Source organism: Triticum aestivum, chromosome 5B, assembly GCF_018294505.1.
Source record: "Triticum aestivum cultivar Chinese Spring chromosome 5B, IWGSC CS RefSeq v2.1, whole genome shotgun sequence".
In the NCBI taxonomy this organism is placed as follows: domain Eukaryota; kingdom Viridiplantae; phylum Streptophyta; class Magnoliopsida; order Poales; family Poaceae; genus Triticum; species Triticum aestivum.
The window spans coordinates 231462392-231484362 of NC_057807.1; the positions used below are offsets into that span (position 1 = coordinate 231462392).

Below are 21971 nucleotides of genomic sequence, written 5' to 3' on the forward strand. Positions count from 1 at the left end.
GTAGTACTGTACTATTATACTTGCTCTGAGGTCCAGTTCTGCGGCGTGCAGCTTGTGTACACGCACGCATGCATTGATGAAGGAGCAGCCGAGCAGGGGGGAAACACTGCTCCCTGGTCGCATTGAACGCGAGCATCGCTCGCCTGCTCTCGCTCTCGACGACGAGTGTGACTCGTCATGGTGGTCGCTGGCTAGCGTCGGTTTCTCGCAGAAATCATGGCTTTCCATGTACTGTTCAGCACTGTGCACGCAAGCCATTATGCATTGCTAGTTGGTGTCATCGAGATCGACGAAACAAGATCACGTCGGTGACCGGTTTGGCATGTGCTCGCTCCAAATTAAAGTTCTTTTTATTAACTCAGCGACTCATGGGATCGTCAATCAAGAAAAGTGCATACGAACCCAAGCACGAGTGCATCAATTAACAGCTCGGTTGCTTCCCCGCCACAAAAGAAAGAAAAACTTGTTAGTTGCTTCTTGCTTGATTAGCCCGGAATCCAAAAGCCAAAATCACATGCATGCAGATTAGTTGCGGATTGTCGGTCTAATCTATGATTAGTCGAGTGACTAGTCTTCCCCACGACTGGCCTCGTCGTCGTCACGCGGGGCGCACGAAGAAGACGACGAGCAAGACGCAGAAGCTTCATTCCCGCCGTCGCATTGTCCCGTTGCTGATGTAGCACTAACAACCACACCGTCGCCACCAGTACTCGTACTCGTGCTGCTACTTGTAGTACTCGTGCTGCTCGTGCTGCTGCTCGAGCTGCTGGTGCTACTACTCGACGTCATCGTCCTTGTCGTCGTCGAGGTGTTTGCCGTGGCGCTGGCGCTGAGGCGGACGAGCAGGTCGACGAAGGCGCTGACGATGAGTGGGTGGTGGTTCTTGGCGTTCACCCGCAGGTACCATACCAGCAGCTCCTCCAGCGCGTCCCAGCCGCGCAGCTGGTGCGCGACCACCATCTCCTCCATGGACGACAGGAAGTCCCCGTACGGGTCCGCCGAGTCCACTGGCACCGCCACGCTCTCCTCCACCACCAGCGACTTGCCACCATCTCCTGGCTTCTCGTTCTTGGACAGCGCCGCCGACTTGTCATTCTCCTCCTCCGGTGGTGTACTGCCGGTTGTCGAGGCCGCCGCCGACTTGTCATTCTCCTCCTCCGGTGGTGTACTGCCGGTTGTCGAGGCCGCCGCCGCAGACAGGATGGAGTTGGTCGCTGGCCCCTGGTCGAAGAAGAAGCGGCCGGTGGACGAGGTCGTCCGGCTGAGGCTGCGGATCACAGCCTCTGACCACTCCTCGGACGCAGTGGGCGTCAAGAAGCCGTCGTCCTCCACTACAACCGTTTCCTCCTCCTCGGCGCTGAGGCAAGAGAATGACTCGCCGTCGTCGGGGTCGATGTAGACCGAGTTGACCGTCTTGTACATCTCGGCGGGGCCACCCACCAGCTTGCAGTGCCTCGCGGCGACAGGGCCGCACCTGCTGCCATCAGCAGCCGTGGCGCAGGGCTCCTCGCCGGCACGGAAGGAGTCGGTCTGCGGGTCCCGGCAGGATGGCCACGGCCAGGGTATCACGGCCGCCGTGGAGGAGTCGCTAGCGAGGCTGGAGGACCTGGAGAAGATGGAGGTGAGGGCACCTTTCTTGCCCATCGGATCAAAGCGAACAATGCAGAGTAGATGAAGGTGGATGAGCTCGATCGACTCGAGACCGCCGTGCCTGCTTAGAGCGAGATATAGAGTAGTCGAAGGAAGTATGTGCGGAGAGAAGAAGAAGAAGAAGAGAGAGGTGTGCAATTAAGAGAGGGGAAGAACACATGGACAGTACTATTCTGTGTGCAGACTGCAGAGTAAGTAGAGAGACTGAGCAGAGGACTGCAGCTTGCTCTGCAGTCACGTAACTCCGGGCCACTGGTATGTGGGCCACTTTGTTAGAGGATCGTCATGTCAGTGACTTAAGTTAGAGAATCTCAATACATGAGTGCGATGCAACGCAAGATGCCTTTCCAAATCCTTATATATCTTCAGCACTAAACATACTTATCGAGTAACTAATCTGAGAGGAGATTAACCACGTGACACATGTGGTAAGCAATTCAAACAATTTAAAAAAAACAAAGAGAAAATTAGATGTATCTGGCTTAGATATCTCACGTTTCAGCACTTTGGCACCACTTGTATACGGTGAAAACAAGTTCCTGTTTTATAGGAGAGTGGGGGACCACTGCCTTTTTAAGATTAAAGAAAAACAAAAAGGTGAATACGCCATAAACGTATCCAATGTAAAGGTAATGGCTATGTACAAAATCACAACGGTACCCACATCAAGATGAGAACCTAGTTCTGGCGGGGAAAGCCCCCTCTAAGTGCTACTTAGGCTCCAGTGAAAATGTGGCAGTTTCTATCCTTCCAAATGTGTAAAGCACATACAGCAAAACAAGACGAAACCCCATGTTGTCCTTTGGGGAGATGTATCCTTCTACGTGAACCACTCACCGGTTTTAATAAAAAAAAATCACCATAAACATGTCCGCAATTTTTTTTAATAAAAAATCGTGGGTTCCAAAATAATTCACACAAACTCAAGCAAATGTTCACAAATTTGAAAAAAATTGCGGATTTAAAAAATGTTCAAGAATTCAATAATTATTCACAGATTCAAAAAATGTTCGTGAATAAAAATTATAAATTTTAAAAATGTTGACAAATTTGAAATAAAATTAATGAGGACTCGAAAATATGTTCGTGGATCAAAAGCATTGGTGAATTCAAAAATATCACAAACTTTTAAAATGGTCATGAATTTGTAATAAGTTCACGCGAATGCGAAAAATGTTCCTGTATTCAAAAAATGATTGGGCATTTCAAATTGTTCATTAATTAGAAAAATGTTCCCCAATTTGAAAAAAAAATCATGCAAACTTGAAAAATGTTCAAGTATTCAAAAAATGATTGGGATTTCAAACTATTCATTAATTTGAAATATGTTCGCTAATTGGACAAACAAATCATGCAAACTCGAAAACATGTTCACGGATTCAAAAAATGCCCTCAGGTTAAAAAAATCAAGAATTCAAAAAAGTGCTGACAAATTTGAAAACGAATTGTTTAGTGAAATAAAAAAACTCATAAATTGAAATTGAAATAAAAACACATAAACACAAAAATTTAAATAGGAAAAACCAAAGAAACCATACAGAAACACAGAATGGAAAGGAAAAGGTAAAAGAAAACCAGATAACCGGAAAATCCAAACCCTAAGATAGACTGCTTGAAACCCCCCGAAGCGAGTGCAACAGGGCTGGCCCACGCTCACACTACAGTAAACTATTTGCCCGTGCACCCGCAACAAGCGATACTTATCATTTGCGGCGAGAGACCCAAGCACTCTAGTGTAACAAATGTGTTGTAGTTCACCCGCAAAAAAAACAAAAACAAATGTGTTGTAGTGAAATAGAAATGTGGCAACCTTATACTTCTTCCGTATATAGACAAATCTAAGACAAAAATTTTGGGATGGAGGGAGTATTATACTAGCGACCCGTCTCTGTGGCGAAAACAAAGCCTGCACAAAATCTCTCGAGAACAAAGCCTGCACGAAGCCCCCCGAAGCAAGTGCAACTGGTCCGGCCTAACGCTCGTACTACAGTAAACTATTTGCTCGTGCACTCGCTACAAGCGATACTTATCATTTGCGGCGAGAGACCCAAGCACTCCAACGTAACAAATGTGATGTAGAGAAATAGAAATGTGGCAACCTTGTGAAGAAAATATGCCCTAGAGGCAATAATAAAGTCATTATTTATTTTCTCATATCATGATAAATGTTTATTATTCATGCTAGAATTGTATTAACCGGAAACATGATACATGTGTGAATACATAGACAAACATATAGTCACTAGTATGCCTCTACTTGACTAGCTCATTAATCAAAGATGATTATGTTTCCTAACCATAGACATGTGTTGTCATTTAATTAATGGGATCACATCATTAGAAGAATGATGTGATTGACATGACCCATTCCGTTAGCCTAGCACTTGATCGTTTAGTATGTTGCTATTGCTTTCTTCATGACTTATACAAAGTTCCTGCAACTATGAGATTGTGCAACTCACGTTTACCGGAAGAACACTTTGTGTGCTACCAAACGTCACAACGTAACTGGGTGATTATAAAGGTGCTCTACAGGTGTTTCCGAAGGTACATGTTGGGTTGGCATAATTCGAGATTAGGTTTTGTCACTCCGATTGTCGGAGAGGTATCTCTGGGCCCTCTCGGTAATACTCATCACCTAAGCCTTGCAAGCATTGTAACTAATGAGTTAGTTATAAGATGATGTGTTACAGAACGAGTAAAGAGACTTGCCAGTAACGAGATTGAACTAGGTATTGGATACCGACAATCAAATCTCGGGCAAGTAACATACCGATGACAAAGGGAACAACGTATGTTGTTATGCGATTTGACCCATAAAGATCTTCGTAGAATATGTAGGAACCAGTATGGGCATCCAGGTTCCGCTATTGGTTATTGACCGAGAATGGTTCTAGGTCATGTCTACATAGTTCTCGAACCTGTAGGGTCCGCACGCTTAACGTTACGATGACCGTTTTATTATGAGTTTATAAGTTTTGATGTATCGAAGTTTATTCGGAGTCCCGGATGTGATCACGGACATGACGAGGAGTCTCGAAATGGTCGAGAAATAAAGATTGATATATTGGAAGCCTATGTTTGGACATCGAAAAGGTTCCGGGTGAAATCGAGATTTTACCGGAACACCGGGGGGTTACCGGAACCCTCCCGGGGGTTAATGGGCCTTAGTGGGCCGTGAGGGAAAAGAGGAGGGCAGGCCGCGCGCCCCTTCCCCCCTAGTCCGAATAGGACAAGGAAGGGGGGGGGGGCGCCCCCCTTTCCTCTTTGCCCTCCCCCCTTTCCTTCTCCACCAAGGCAAGAGGGAGGAGTCCTACTCCCGGTGGGAGTAGGACTCCTCCAGGCGCACCCCAAGGGGGCCGGCCGCACCTCCCCCTCCCTCCTTTATATACGGGGGCAGGGGGGCACCCCATAACACACAAGTTGATCTACGGATCGTTTCTTGGCCGTGTGCGGTGCCCCCCTCCACCATATTCCACCTCGGTCATATCGTCGCGGAGTTTAGGCGAAGCCCTGCGCCGGTAGAACATCATCATCGTCACCACACCGTCGTGCTGACGAAACTCATCCCCGAAGCTTTGCTGGATCGGAGCCCGGGGATCGTCATCGAGCTGAACGTGTGCTGAACTCGGAGGTGCCGTACGTTCGGTGCTTGGATCGATCGGATCGTGAAGACGTACGACTACATCAACCGCGTTGTCATAACGCTTCCGCTTACGGTCTACGAGGGTACGTGGACGAACACTCTCCCCTCTCGTTGCTATGCCATCACCATGATCTTGCGTGTGCGTAGAATTTTTTTTGAAATTACTACGTTCTCCAACACCTTGTACTGTAGTGACCCGTCTCTGTGCCGAAAACAAATTGAGGCCACCTTTTGAAAGCGAAAATCTTTTGAATTTGCTAATTCTTTTTGGAACTGATGAAAATTTTTAATTGTAAACTTTTTTTTGCAACACTATTTTTTGAAAAATTCTAAACAAACTTAGAAAACAGGAATCATAATTTGAATTTGTATTAGTTATGAACAATTTTTCGTAACGCTATTTTTTGAAAAATTGAAAAAAAATAGAAAATAGGATTTTTTATTATGAACAATTTATTAAAACATGAAGATTATTTGAAATTCTCTTACATTTATTGATAACAGGTTCAATTTTGAGTTGTCGAATAAATGTTTAAAAAGGCATATTAAAAAAATCAGAAATAAAATTGAAAACACAAACAGTTATTTTAAAATGCATTTTTATATTTTTTTTGTTTGTTCGGAAATGTCAACGAATTTTGAATATTGCAAACATAATTTGAACTCTTTAAAAATTTTCTGAAACCAGAATATATTTGCGAAAAATCCGATTATTTTTGTAAATCCTTTTTTAAACTAAAAATATGCAAAAAAAAATGTAAAAACACACAATAGGAAAATAGAAAGAGAAAATAAGTGAACGGAACAAAGAAAAGAGAAGACATTGGTTCTAAGAACCTTCTAGAAGGTTCAAAACAGGTAATGCCGGGCAGGAAAAGTTCCCAAAACAGAACGAACAAGAACTTTTTTTTTCTCAAGCACCACAAGAACAGTTAACTGCGCTAGCCAAGTGTGCTCGCCCCTGTGTGTTTTGTCGAAGAAAACCGTTCTGGATGTTGATTTTTATGATCGAATTGCATTAGTTGGGTCGGCCGATTTTTCGATAAAACTTGTTTTCCATTATTTGGGCTCCAAAAACTTCGCAAGTGTTATTTCTCGTTTCACGCGAGTCGGTAGCTTCTCTCACATGTAGGAACAACTCTCTTGCATAGCAAAAGGGCCGGCTTTTTTTCTGTTTTTTTTTTCGCTCCCTGGCTCGTGACACGCGCTCGCTGGATTTTTTTTCTTTTCTTTTCACTTTTCGGTTTATGAGTTTCTTCACATTTTCTTTGTTTTGTTTTTCACATGTTTTCTTTGTTTCTTAATCATTTTTTTTCTTTTCTTTTCTTTTTTTACCTCTTTTCTTCATTTTCTTTGATTTAATTTTTGTTGGTTTTTAATGAATTTTTCTTCTTCTTATCTTCTCTTTTTTCCGGTTTTCTTTTGGGTATCTCTTTTGTTTTTCATCGTTTTTTTGTTTCATTCTCGGTTTCCATTGTTTTCCATTCTTTTCGCGATGGCTTTCTTTGTTTTTTCTGTTTTCTTTTTATTTGATGTTCATTGTTATTTTTTCTTTTTTATCATTTTCTTTGTCTTTCTTTTGTTCATATGAAAAATGTGATCATGTATTTTTAAAATGTTAAACTTGTATATAATTTTTTTATCATGTATACAAAAGATCAAAACATACACATACATTAAATAAAAGTAGACACCATAAACATATTTTAGAAGAAAAAATATTGTACTAAAAAATTCTTAAACATGTTTATAACATTGTACCTGATGTATACAAAATATGTACATTTTGTCGGAAAAAAATATTTATTGCCATTAACAAAATATTTAACACATGATCAACATTTTTATACATATCTCATAAATGAACATGATCAACATTTTATATTCACATGTAATTTTTTTAAATGCATGATCAACATTCTTTCATACATATTGTATTTTTTTATACATTTAACGTATACATAGGAAACATTACTCACATGCGGGATGAACATCTTTTAAATACTTGCCCAAATGCTTGAATAACATTTTTCAAATGCTTTATGTAAAGTGCTTTAATATAATTATATATATCTAGAATATTTGGAAGTACAAAAAAAGTTAAAGAAAAGCAAAAAAAGAAACAAAAAAGTGAAAAATACAGAAAAAAACGAGGCTGTGGCGTGTGGTCTCCGGCTTGTCTGGGCCGCGAGTTTGGTGCTGGCCTTCAGGTGAGGCTGCGCTCTGTCGTGCGTGTGAAGCGAGACATAGACGCATCCCGAAAACTTACATTTTAGCTGCAGAAGTATGGGGCTCAATGTATGTCATGGGGCTCCGGCCGTCTCACGGGCGATATCCTCTTGTCTTTCTTCAATAATGTTAAACATACAAAAGGTGTACATGCTTTTACACATTGATTAGAATCTTTTCAAACTAACTAACCTCTCCCCCCTGATTTTTATGGGGTGGACCGGGTCCATTCTCCCCATTAATCTTCAATCAAAACCCACCTTCATACAAAAGCTTGTACTTCCTCCGTTCCTAAATATAAGTCTTTGTAAAAATTCCACTATGAACTACATACGGATGTATATAGATGCATTTTAAGTATAGATTCATTCATTTTGCTCCGTATGTAGTCCACCTAATGGAATCACTAGAAAGACTTATATTTCGGAACAGAGGGAGTATCTTTTAGTACGTGTAGCATTACTCGTCTTTCTTTCACGGGCAATCCATCTCCATATTTAATCTCCTGCGCACGTACGCCCGGCTTTCCCTCAAAATAAAAAAAAAACATACGGACAGCTTGTTGTTTTCCTCTTTCAGTTTGTGCTTAGTCATCACACACACATCATGGACTCATCGGCTCCGTCGGGGTACGATACCCTATCAATGCGATCTAAGCCCATGCAGAGAGGCCATGCACTTCGATGCGTGTGCCGGTAGTCCGTGCATGATGATCGACCACCATTTTTATTGACGCATTTCCATCTTGCACAGGTACACGTACATTATGATCCGTTGGATGGATGGGCTATGCATGAGTACGGACTACTACTACCAAGTGAAGGAGAGGGAGGAGTGATTACTTCTAAAATGCATTGAGTTGCATGCATCGATTTGTTCACTAATCAACAAAGTATCTTACTTCCTCGGTTTTATAATGTAAGACGTTTTTTGACATTAATAGTGTCAAAAAACATCTTACATTATGAGATGGAGGGAGTACTTTTTATTTCCTTTTCCCCTTTATGTTAAAGAAGAATTTGGCATTCCAGAGATTTGGATGTATTTTCAGTTTCTGTAAGGGTGTTTTTATCAGGATTTGCGCTACCTAATATATGGCCGTTGGTCTGTTTGCAGAGAAAAAAGGTTCAAATGTCTTGATTTTACTCATTTAAGTCCTCCTCTTATTGTACATCACCATATCCACCTGCTGTTTTGCCTCGCATAATTTGACTGGCCACGCGGCGCTAACATTAGAAAGTTGAGCCCGCCGTCCTTCGACATAATGTATCAGAAAATTTACGCATCAAAGGAAAAGGTATTCACAAGATTACTCACCAGATCCTTACACGGTAATCAGTTCAGCACGCAATAAGTCAAGAGCGCTTGGACTCTGAGTGCAACCATTAAACCCATTAAGCTACGCGTGAAGGGCGGCCAACCAGCTATGCCATGTGATGCAAGTTGGTTGGCCGCGGTGAGTAATCTTTTGAAATTCTTTTTAGATGAAGGTGTGATTATTTTTTAAATGTATGTTTTTAGATGGAGGTGAGGACCTCTAGTATTTTTAAATGGAGGGTTATGCAAAGTGATACTTGCACGCAGGCTGTGGTGGTAATTTTTTTCTTTTTTACTTCTTTTTTCGATCAAGGTGAGAATTTTTTTCCTGAGATGTTTTCTTAGACGAAGACGAGGACTCTATGTATTTTTTTAAAAATAAAAACATGTGCACAACTTCCTCTCAAGCGGCGCCACAGGGTGGCGCCCCAACCACTAGTTTATATATGATTGCACGAGCTTTCTTAACCCGGCTTCGATGAAGGTCTAGTAACAAAAATAGTGATGCAAAAGTACCATGTAATCTTTTGATACACCAGGTTCTACCAACATCATCATGCCAAGCGAAGAAGCCCCAAGCTTATCTATGACAAGGGCATTGCCATATCACAAAATTTCAAATTAGGATGTGAATATAGAGAGCATATACATACCATGTTTTCAGTGCATTTTGGTTGTTTTTGGAATTTATTTCACTATCCTATAAACCATAAATTCAATTAGGGATTTATCCAATAGCCATATTAAATCGTTTGCATGAAAATGAATTTTCAAAATATACTTATGGCCTGCAAATTTTTTTCTATGATCCATATAATCCCTAGTATTTGTCTGAACCTTTTTGATTTCAAAGGATTTGAAAATAAATATATTTGGGACAATTAAACTCCAGTTCAAATCCTAGGTTTAAAAGAAAAAGAGAAAACATAGTAGGAGAACAAAAATAAAAGACATAGCCGAGCTAGCAGCCCAGCAAGCCAGCCTAACTAGGTAGCCAACCGCCCGCGTGTGCACCCATTTAAAACAAAAGAGTGAACCGTTATGGGGATCTAATCCCAGCCGTCCATGCTCGATCACACGGCCGCCACATCCCTCCTATCTCTCTCTCTCTCTCACTGATGCCCTGGACCCACCCGTCAGCTCCAGCGCCACCTCGCGCATGAATGACATGCCTGCAACCACTGTCGCCCCACTTCACTATGATGTGCATGTCACGTATGAAGCTCCCTAGTGCCTCCTGAGCTCATCTATAAATTCCCCTCAGCCCCCTTTTATTTCCCCAGCTATCGTGGACCAATACACCGTCAAGCTCCTCAGAATCGTCCGAGAGCCGCCACCTCGCCCTCCGTGCTTGGGCGAGCAATTCCTCCACTACGAGTGAGTCTCCGCCTCACTTTTGGTCATCGGTCAACATGTATTTTCCCTATCTACTTCTCTGACTCACTGACTTGTCCAGAGGAGCATCGGAGCATCAAGCCCGAGAACTTCCCGATGCAACCGAGCGCAGTGTCCCCAGTCCCACCTATCGCACTCCGTCGGTCCCATCCACTCGGGGCATTGTCACTTTTCCAACCTACCCCCATCGGCAGCGGACATCGTTAGGTCCCGCTATAGTCCCTTCCTATTCAACATGGCCCACCCATGTGCCCTTGAAAAAAATGTACAGGACCCACTCTATGAGCGCAACCTTTCTAGCCCTTGCCACCCAATCTTGTTCCCGTAGATCGACCCACTAATATGCATCACATATGCTCCTAGGACAAATCTAGCTTCTCTGTTCCCGAACAACAATTCAGCATGCATGCCTCGCAGGACACCATTAGCCCCATCCCCTCTTACTACCATGTAGCGAATGAAGACCCGAATTGGCGCAACCCTGTGTTAGAGGAGTTTAATGCAATAATGTGGAATGATACTTGGTGCTTGGTCTCTAGTCCTGCAGGTGCTAATGTGCTCATCGGGAAGTGGATCTACACCCACAACTTCAACGTCGATGGCTCCCTCGTGAGGTACAAAGCACTATGAGTGCTCTGCGGTTTTACAATGGACTACAGAGACGTTTAGACGGGTCATAAAGCTGGTAATCACAAACGCCATCCTCAGCATTGCCACTAGCAATACATGGCTAATCCTATATTGAATGATCAATACAAGGCATGTGTAACACCCTCAGTGTCATGCTACAGTAATCCCCTGTTAATGGTGCCAGGTCACCATGCTTACTGAGCTAATTATCACTTGATGAAAAATCAAAGTCAAATTCAAATTCATATTATGAGGGAAATTCAAAATTTCTCAAACATGAAAACAAAAATGTTTATCATGTGCCAAATATTCCACAACTGATATTGGTGGTGAACCAACATTTTTGCAAAGGGTTTAAGTGGCCTAAACTACTTAAAACAGTGACCTAAGCAATAAATTAAATGCCCTTTTTAATTTATAAAATTGGCAACTATTCCAAAAGCCTCCCAACCTTTTTGAGGATGTGCACTTTAATTCTTTGAAATTGTTTTGGCCAGTGGCATAATTTTGCAAAGTCATTATTGGCTAAAAAGAAAAGGCAAAAGCTGCTGGAAAAAGAAAAACAAAAAAAGAAAAGGAAAGAAGAAGGGGCGGGAGAGCCCCTGGCCTCCCCTGGGGCTTCGGCCCATCCCAGCAGGCCGGCCCACCTCACCCAGCCTGGCCGGCCCAGCTCCCCGAAGCGCGCCTCCCTCCTGTTCCTCCGACCGGGCGAGGCAGAGCGCGCCCGTCGCCGCCGAACCACCTCGCCGTCGACGCCTCCGTGAGAGGATAAGGCCTCCGCGCCCCCCCCCCTTGACGCCTCGGCCTCCTCCCCAGCTACCCCAACTCACCTCGCCTCTCCCACTCCCCTTCAGATCCCCCTCGAGCACTCCCCTCTCTCTGACCCGAGCGCGCTCGCCGCCGTCGCCGCGTCAATCCTGCGGCCACCGTCTTCGCCCCGCGTCGCCAACATGCCGTAGGCGTCCATCGTCGTCCTCCACGTCGAACGGTGCCCACTGTTGGAGCCGGAAGGCTCCGCAACGCTGGATCCACCCCGTCTTCCTCCTCGGGACGCCCGAGCTCGCCGCCGTCGATTCGCTCTGCCGAGCCTCCCCGAGCCCACGTTTGCACACCTACAGGCGTCTAGTGAGCTTCGCCTCCCTCTCCCTTTCTCCCCGTGCTCTTCCCCGCGCCGTAGCTAGCTGTCGCCGCCTTCGTGCCCTGCTCGCCGCCGACGAGATCGTGTCCGTCTTTGTGGTCGACGTCGCCGCCGCCTGAGGCCACCGTCGAACTCCTGAAGCTCCCAGGAGCCCAACGAGCCTGAGCACGTGCCTCCCCGTGCTTCCTAGCATAGCTTCCGTCGAGGTCCCGTACGCGCGGCCGCCATAGCTCGTCATCCGTGCAGTTCCGGTCGCCCCCGCGTCCAACCGACCACACCACGCGACGCGACTTCATCTCCGCGTTCGAACGCGACCGACTGCTTTCGTTTTGGTGGCCTGTGGGCGAATTCCGCACGTCGCCGCCGTCTCCTGTGGTCGCTGGCGTTGCTCAGGCCGCCATGCTGACCTGGCGCTGACGTGGCCCTATGGGGGTCACACCAGTGAGGCTGCTAGGGGCCCCAGCGTCCCAGTTGACCATGTTGACTCTGGTCAACGCAGTTACTGTACATGACTTGTGGGCCCTGTCTGTTACTTAGGCTAACTAAACATTTTTATAAATAAAATTAACTTGTTAGACTAATTAGTCACTGACATGTGGGGCCCAACTGCAAATTAACCCCCCCTGTTCTTTTAAAATAACCCATGGTTAGCCCTCTCTCTATGACATGTGGGACTGAATGGTCAGTTTGACTATTCAGCGGGTCTGTTGACTTGCTGATGTCATGCTGACACTCTGCTGACGTCATAATTCCTTTTCTGTTAGTTTAAGTAATTTCTGAAAATGGTTTAATCTTTAGAAATTCATAGGAATTAAACCGTTGCTCGGATGAAAATGTTTTCTATATGAAAGTTGCTCAGAAAATCCAACGAATCCGAATACGCGGTCCGTTCATCTACCACATGCCCCTAGCATGCTGAACATGGGACATTCCCCCTCCGGTCATCTGTCTGACACAGGTCTGGAATCGGGAAAACATTCGCGGTTGATTCCCCCCTTCACCTTTATCGTGTAGCCATACGTTAGGTCACTCCCGGCACAACATATTGCCATGTTCTGCTTTGTGATGCTATGTTTGCTTTATATTTACTATTTCTTCCCCCTCTTCTCTCGGGTAGACCCCGAGACTGATGCTGCCCCTGTGATCGACTACGTCGACGACGACCCCTCCTTGCCAGAGCAACCAGGCAAGCCCCCCCTTTGATCATCCCGATATCGCCCATTCTATACTCTCATGCTTGCATTAGATTTTGCTACTGTTATTGTTTGCTCCTATTCTGATGCATAGCCTGCTTTTGTACCTGCTTATTGATACCTACCTGCTTATTCTAAACTGCTTAGTATAGGTTGGTTAGTGATCCATCAGTGACCCCCACACCTTGTCCTTGTTGCCCCTGCTTCATCATCGAAGACCCGATCAACGGGATGGAAGACCAGGCCCCGACACCGCACCTCACTTTCCCCTTAGTTGCTCGACACTACTGGGTTCCTATCGAGTGCCGAGGGTGAGACCTCTACATCACTTCTGTTGTTAACCCTGTAGTGTAGTTATTCGGTCGTGGTCATTGAGGGTGATTCCGCCTTAACCACTTCCGATACGACTCTGTCGTGCAACCCCTCAAGTGTGAACCTCGGGGGTGGTTCCTCTTACGTTCACCTTGATGATTACATCGAGTGGAATTCACCGGGGGTGATTCCTCGGGTTTTCCCCTTGACGTCTGGACACACGGATACTTGGACTTTTCAGCTGTTACTTGGAAAGGCGGGTCGACCCTGAGGGGTACCCGCGAGTGATGTGTAGACGGGTTGACCTGGAGGGTGCCCGCGAGATAATTATGAGGTGTGGCCGGGCATTCCTAGCCCTTGCCGCAAGTCCTCGAGATGGGGCAACGGGGTCACGTCTTTCGTGATTCTCTGCTTGTTACCGCGCGTTCCTAATCCACTACGATTTGGATATTCGATCCAAGGGGCATGTGGCTAGCACTAACCATCACGTGGGCATAGTATGGGCGTTCTGTGTCGTATACATCAGCCGAAGCTTAATAGACATCGGCGACTGAGCGGCGCGCGCCGGGTTGGACTGCGTAAGCACCTGCCTTGTTGAAGGAGGTAGCTAGGTCTGCTCACCGGCCGCCCACGCAACATGCAGGAGTTACCGGGGAGATGGCCTATGATCCCTGGGGGTATAGGTTTAGTCCGACGTGCTGACCTCTCTATTAAGCCTAGGTCGGGTTGCGGCGTATTGTTTGGCCGAGGCCGGGCATGACCCAGGAAAGTGTGTCCGGCCAGAGTTAATCAAGCGTGGTGGGTAAGTTGGTGCACCCCTGCAGGGAAGAAAACATCTATCGATAGCCTGTCCTATGGTAACGGACACTTGGAGTTGTATCCCGATCGATACAACTAGAACTGGATACTTGTGATGAGAATTGGATGGTGATGAGAATTGGATTGTGATGACAATTGGATAGTATGGCTCTGGGATTGCTTTCTCGTAGGGAGTCGAGAAAGGATCTCTGGCCGAGGTTGATAACACTACTACTACTTTACTTTATGCTACTCATTTCCCTCCTGTTGCTGCAAGATGGTGGTTTCCAGAAGATGCTAGTCTTCGAAAGGACTAGGCCTTCTCTCTATTCTGGCATTTCTGCAGCCCAGTCCACATATACACCCTTCCTTTGATAATGTTGCATATGTAGTGTAGATCCTTGCTTGCGAGTACTTTGGATGAGTACGCACGGTTGCCTTCCTCCCTCTTTTTCCCCTTTTCCATTCTTCTCGGATGACACAACCAGATGACGGAGTCCAGGAGCCAGATGATACCTTTGACGATTTCTACTACCCCGAGGGTGCCTACTACCACGTGACGGAGACCGCCGATGACTAGGAGTAGTTAGGAGGCTCCCAGGCAGGAGGCCTTGCCTTTTCGATCAATGTTGCTTTTGTGCTAGCCTTCTTAAGGCAAACTTGTTTAACTTATGTCTGTACTCAGATATTGTTGCTTCCGCTGACTCTTGTGTTTTCGAGCTTATGTATTCGAGCCCTCGAGGCCCTTGGCTTGTAATATAAAGCTTGTATTATTTTAATTTGTGTCTAGAGTTGTGTTGTGATATCTTCCTGTGAGTCCTTGATCTTGATCGTACACATTTGCGTGTATGATTAGTGTACGATTGAATCGAGGGCGTCACAAGTTGGTATCAGAGCCGACTGCCTGTAGGTAGCCCCCTTTCCAACTCCTTGGCCGAAGTTGAGTCTAGTCACTACAAAAACTTTTACTAACATGGTTGTGTGTCTTACGGGCCCACGTCGCCATTGGGTGGTATTAGGATCTTTTACTCCTCGTCTATACTCTGGGACTCTGATATCTCATCTATTCGGGTTAAACATTTCACTAACTCTGACATTAGGTTCTCGTACCCACTTCCTCCCGGAGAGCCCCAACATTTCTGATGATCGCTTGCTTGGCCAGAAGATTCTGAAGATACTCCTCGATGTTTCTCGAGACCCCGTGCCCACTGCCTTGCAATTCATGACCACCGATAATCCCCGTGAATAACATCCTTGCCGCGTGTACCTTCATACCCAGTTGCTCCTGTTATTACAAGATGTACTCTCCGTTCTTTCAAGAATCCTTTGTGCCTTCTTCTTTGCGGCTTCTTTTTGAACTGCGGATAATTCACTTAATCGGGGTCTGTTCATCCCCAGTTGTTCTTATGCTTTCCAAAATACTTGGAAATACTATCTAATCTTCCGAAAATCCTCTACAGCCTATTGCTCTTGATTCTCCTTGCCTGCTTGCATTAGGATTAATTCCATATGTCTAGCAATATTCTTGAAATTCATTGTGATTGTCACTCTGTTCCTATGGATTTAACGTGTGAGCGAATACTCACAATCATCAATTAATCCTTGGAAATTTTCTTTCCGGCTCAGACATCCTTCCAGATATGAGCTGGTTCTTGCCCAATCCAGATTTGATCGGGTACACCTCTAAGTCTATTCAACTTACTCATCTTTTGATTAGAGCCTCTGCTTCTGATCCTTCGTCTTGAAATCATAATTTCCTTTGTATCCAAGCATCGAATCATTCAGACGTTTCTATAAGACGATGCCTTTGCATCCCCTTCTTCATCTGATTGAGTGCCGATACTCACATCAGCCCCATTATGAACTGTTAGATCCTTTGTTGAATTATCATCCGACAGTGTTCTTCATATACAAAAACCTCAAGAAGTTCTTTCCCTGATACATAATGCCATTTGGTAAATCCTATTCTCTCATTTGGCCAACCATGCTCTGCTTTCGAGCTGGTGGATTTACTCTTGAAACTTCGGGTATATGTTTCTAAGAAGTCCCTATGGGTTGGACATATTCCTTCTCTAGACCGTGTGAACCCGAAAGTTTTCACGAGTCATACTCTTCTGGTGCTTCGCCAGATAAAATTTTTCAGGACGACAACTTCTTCGAAAATGAGAAGTGAATGAAAGGTTATGCATTGGAGAAGTGGGAGTCGACCTTGAACTTTGTGTTCATGCCCATGGACTCGATGTAGATTGTATCATTAAAGCTTCTCTTCAATTAAATATTCCCTTGGTATAAGTTTATCTTACATCTGGGATCTGGCATTTTGCAATCGTGGTTCTGGCCATGTTCTCCCTTTAAATACCATTTCTTGGACAAGTTGAAGTACTTTTCTTCTGCAGATCATTGCACCTGTCCAACCTTTACTTTGATCTACCGTCGAGTATTACACTCTGGTATCTCAAGAATATCACTAAACTGCATAACTTCTTATGGGTTCTTCATCAACTGTTATTTCTCACCGATTCCAATTTTCCTGGGTTCTGGGTTGTCGTCAACCGAGAACACTGATAAGTGAATCACTTCCTCACTCCGATTCAATAACTCTAAATAATCTTTGTTGCTTATGAGTTTATTAATCCTTCAAGTCATTCCTAGCCTGATCGGCTATATCATTATCGTGCAACTTTTTAACTGTGCTACCTGGTCCTTCTTCCCGGAGCAAAGTTTTTGACGGTGAGATAAGCTTACGTCGATCTTCCTCGTCATATCATTTTCCTTGAACAACAAGCTTGATTTCAAGTTTGTGTCATACACGTGGTTTGAATAACCTTTTGCTTCATCATTCCTTTGACTTGATGTCATCGCCAATCGATTACATCTTCATGAAATCTCTGGACAATTGTGTCATGATCATCATCAACTTTCTGATGCTCTTTCAGGTTAACAATCGAATTCATGATGAGAAATACCATCCTTGCCCCCTCGATGAATTGTTGCTGAGCCCGTGGGCCCCATCCTCATCTTTTCCTTGCTGAAATTGTATGACTTATTTTATAAGTTGTTCCGATGGATCCTTTGTGTATTCGAAGTCTGACCTTTCCCCGATGACCATGTCAACACTATCCCGAAGCATGTGTGTGGTACTCCGATCATCAACAAGAACATTGGGAGCGCAATGCTAACTGTTCTTGATCAATTATCCAAACACCATTGTATGGGTAAACCTCATAAATTTCTTGCCCCTTTGTCTAAACGGCTTAATACTTGGAGCCCTATCATGCTCTACCTTTCCTTGGGAAAGTTATACTCTAACACTTGGGTATAAACATCTTTCCTTTCCATTGGTCTGATTATCATAGTAATCACATTTTCCTTTCCATTGTTTTGTTTCACCTTTCTTGTCATCTAACTTGTCTGAGCAGAGATAAATCCCTGCTTAAGTAAGCACCTCGGTGTACAACTCTGTCAGTAAGACCATGTTACTATTGTTGATGACACTCCGGTAACCACTGATGGATGAGAACTTTGCCTATTGGTCCGCCTCGTATTACGAGCAGGAAAATGGTTCTCTTCGTCCCTCGCCCTTGGTACCAACGCTGTTGCCAACATAATTGGTAGGCTATCCTCTGACCTGCCTTGCTATCAAGGCCGTGCAAAATTTTAGCGCCTTCCTGCTTTTAACCCACATGGTGGGGCCATAACCCACAGTTCCACACGATCGAAACCTGACTCTCCTGTATATCTTTGATTCCAAAATATTCTTGCATTTGGCTTTGTATCATGTCACGAGCCACCCCCCGAGGGATGATCTATTCCTGATGCTCTGAACCCCTTCTCACACTCTGTTCAGGTATCGATCGTCTGTCCATCCGCTTAAAACTTCTTATTGTACCTTCATATTTTGCTCTCGACGTTATTCTTAAGTTTCAACTCGAGAGATATTTCTGTCACATTACCTGCATTGTTCACTAGGCAATTAAACCTATAAGGGTCAGTTCTCCCGAAGTTAATCTTTTCTTCCCCACTTAAATCTCGGGACGAGATTTCTTGTAGTGGAGGAGATTTGTAACACCCTTAGTGTCATGCTATAGTAATCCCCTGTTAATGGTGCCAGGTCACCATGCTTACTGAGCTAATTATCACTTGATGAAAAATCAAAGTCAAATTCAAATTCATATTATGAGGGAAATTCAAAATTTCTCAAACATAAAAACAAAAATGTTTATCATGTGCCAAATATTCCACAACTAATATTGGTGGTGAACGAACATTTTTGCAAAGGGTTTAAGTGGCCTAAACTACCTAAAACATTGACCTAAGCAATAATGTAATGCCCTTTTTAATTTATAAAATTGGCAACTATTCCAAAAGCCTCCCAACCTTTTTGAGGATGTGCACTTTAATTCTTTGAAATTGTTTTGGCCAGTGGCATAATTTTGCAAAGTCATTACTGGCTAAAAAGAAAAGGCAAAAGCTGCTGGAAAAAGAAAAACAAAAAAAAAGAAAAGGAAAGAAGAAGGGGTGGGAGAGCCCCTGGCCTCCCCTTGGGCTTCGGCCCATCCTAGCAGGCCGGCCCACCTCACCCAGCCTGGACGGCCCAGCTCCCCGAAGCGCGCCTCCCTCCTGTTCCTCCGACCGGGCGAGGCAGAGCACGCCCATCGCTGCCGAACCACCTCGCCGTCGACGCCTCCGCGAGAGGATAAGGCCTCCGCGCCCCCCTCGACGCCTTGGCCTCCTCCCTAGCTACCCCCACTCACCTCCGCCTCTCCCACTCTCCTTCAGATCCCCCTCGAGCACTCCCCTCTCTCTGACCCGAGCGCGCTCGCCGCCGTCGCCGTGTCGATCCTACGACCACCGTCTTCGCCCCGCGTCGCCAACATGCCGTAGGCGTCCGCCGTTGTCCTCCACGTTGAACGGTGCCCACCGTTGGAGCCGGAAGGCTCCCTAGCACCGGATCCACCCCGTCTTCCTCCTCGGGACGCCCGAGCTCGCCGCCGTTGATTCGCTCTGCCGAGCCTCCCCCGAGCCCACATTTGCACACCTACAGGCGCCCAGTGAGCTCCGCCTCCCTCTCCCTCTCTCCCCGTGCTCTTCCCCGCGCTGTAGCTAGCTGTCGCCGCCTCCGTGCCCTCCTCGCCGCCGATGAGACCATGTCCGTCTTTGTGGTCGACGTCGCCGCCGCCTGAGGCCACCGTCGAACTCCTGGAGCTCCCAGGAGCCCAACGAGCCTGAGCACATGCCTCCCCGTGCTTCCTAGCATAGCTTCCGTTGAGGTCCCGTACGTGCGGCCGCCATAGTTCGTCGTCGGCGCAGTTCCGGTCGCCCCCGCGTCCAACCGACCAAACCACGCGACGCGGCTTCGTCTCCGCGTTGGAACGCGATCGACCGCTTTCGTTTTGGTGGCCTGTAGGCGAATTCCACGCGTCGCCGCCGTCTCCTGTGGTCGCTGGCGTTGCTCCGGCCGCCGTGTGGACCTGGCACCGACGTGGCCCTATGGGGGCCACACCAGTGAGGCTGCCAGGGGCCCCAGCGTCCCAATTGACCATGTTGACTCTGGTCAACATAGTTACTGTACATGACATGTGGGCCCTGTCTGTTACTTAGGCTAACTAAACATTTTTATAAATAAAATTAACTTGTTAGACTAATTAGTCACTGACATGTGGGGCCCAACTGCAAATTAACCCCCCCTGTTCTTTTAAAATAACCCATGGTTAGCCCTCTCTCTATGACATGTGGGACTGAATGGTCAGTTTGACCAGTCAGCGGGTCTATTGACTTGCTGATGTCATGCCGACACTCTGCTGACGTCATAATTCCTTTTCTGTTAATTTAAATAATTTCTGAAAATAGTTTAATCTTTAGAAATTCATAGGAATTAAACCGTTGCTCGGATGAAAATGTTTTCTATATGAAAGTTGCTCAGAAAAATCCAACGAATCTGAATACGCGATCCGTTCATCTGCCACCTGCCCCTAGCATGCTGAACATGGGACATTCCCGCTCCGGTCATCTGCCTGACACAGGTCCAGAACCGGGAAAACATTCCCAATTGATTCCCCCCTTCACTTTTATCGTGTAGCCATACGTTAGGTCACTCCCGACACAGCATATTGCCATGTTCTGCTTTGTGATGCTATGTTTGCTTTATATTTACTGTTTCTTCCCCCTCTTCTCTCGGGTAGACCCCGAGACTGATGCTGCCCCTGTGATCGACTACGTTGACGACGACCCCTCCTTGCCAGAGCAACCAGGCAAGCCCCCCCCCCCTTGATCATCCCGATATCGCCCATTCTATACTCTCATGCTTGCATTAGATTTTGCTACTGTTATTGTTTGGTCCTATTCTGATGCATAGCCTGCTTTTGTACCTGCTTATTGATACCTACCTGCTTATTCTAAACTGCTTAGTATAGGTTGGTTAGTGATCCATCAGTGACCCCCACACCTTATCCTTGTTACCCCTGCTTCATCATCAAAGACCCGATCAACGGGATGGAAGACCAGGCCCCGACACCGCACCTCACTTTCCCCTTAGTTGCTCGACACTACTGGGTTCCTATCGAGTGCCGAGGGTGATACCTCTACATCACTTCTATTGTTAATCCTGTAGTGTAGTTATTTGGTCGTGGTCATTGAGGGTGATTCCGCCTTAACCACTTCCGATACGACTCTGTCGTGCAACCCCTCAAGTGTGAACCTCGGGGGTGGTTCCTCTTACATTCACCTTAATGATTACATCGAGTGGAAATCACCGGGGGTGATTCCTCGGGTTTTCCCCTTAACGTTTGGACACACGGATACTTGGACTTTTCAGCTGTTACTTGGAAAAGCGGGTCAACCCTGAGGGGTACCCGCGAGTGATGTGGAGATGGGTTGACCTGAAGGGTGCCCGCGAGATAATGACGAGGCATAGCCGGGCATTCCTAGCCCTTGCCGCAAGTCCTCGAGACGGGGCAACGGGGTCACATCTTTCGTATGTCTCTACTTGTTACAGTGCGTTCCTAATCCACTACAATTTGGATATTTGATCCAAGGGGCCTCTGGCCTGATAGCACTAACCATCACGTGGGCATAGTATGGGCGTTCTGCGTCGTATACATCAGCCGAAGCTTAATAGACGTCAGCGACTGAGCGGCGCATGCCGGGTTGGACTGCATAAGCACCTGCCTTGTTGAAGGAGGTAGCTAGGTCTGCTCACCGGCCGCCCACGCAACATGCAGGAGTTCCCGGGGAGATGGCCCATGACCCGTGGGGGCATAGGTTTAGTCCGGCGTGCTGACCTCTCGATTAAGCCTAGGTCGGGTTGCCGCCTATTGTTTGGCCGAGGCCGGGCATGACCCAGGAAAGTGTGTCCGGCCGGAGTTAATCAAGCATGGTGGGTAAGTTGGTGCACCCTTGCAGGGAAGAAAACATCTATTGATAGCCTGTCCTACGGTAACGGACACTTGGAGTTGTATCCCGATCGATACAACTAGAACTGGATACTTGTGATGAGAATTGGATGGTGATGAGAATTAGATTGTGATGACAATTGGATAGTATGGCTCTGGGATTGCTTTCTCGCAGGGAGTCGAGAAAGGATCTCTGGCCGAGGTTGATAACACTACTACTACTTTACTTTATGCTACTCATTTCCCTCCTGTTGCTGCAAGATGGTGGTTTC

The 21971-nt window shown here is 45.9% G+C and overlaps 1 protein-coding gene across 1 annotated transcript; it reads right to left on the reverse strand.

Annotated features, from left to right (window-relative positions):
- Positions 1-338: 338 nt before the first annotated feature.
- LOC123115915 (transcription repressor OFP13-like) lies at positions 339-1934 on the reverse strand. The gene has a single exon (XM_044536958.1). The coding sequence runs from the start codon at positions 1642-1644 to the stop codon at positions 568-570; it is 1077 nt and encodes a 358-aa protein (XP_044392893.1). The 5' UTR covers positions 1645-1934; the 3' UTR covers positions 339-567.
- Between the last annotated feature and the right edge of the window lie 20037 nt (positions 1935-21971).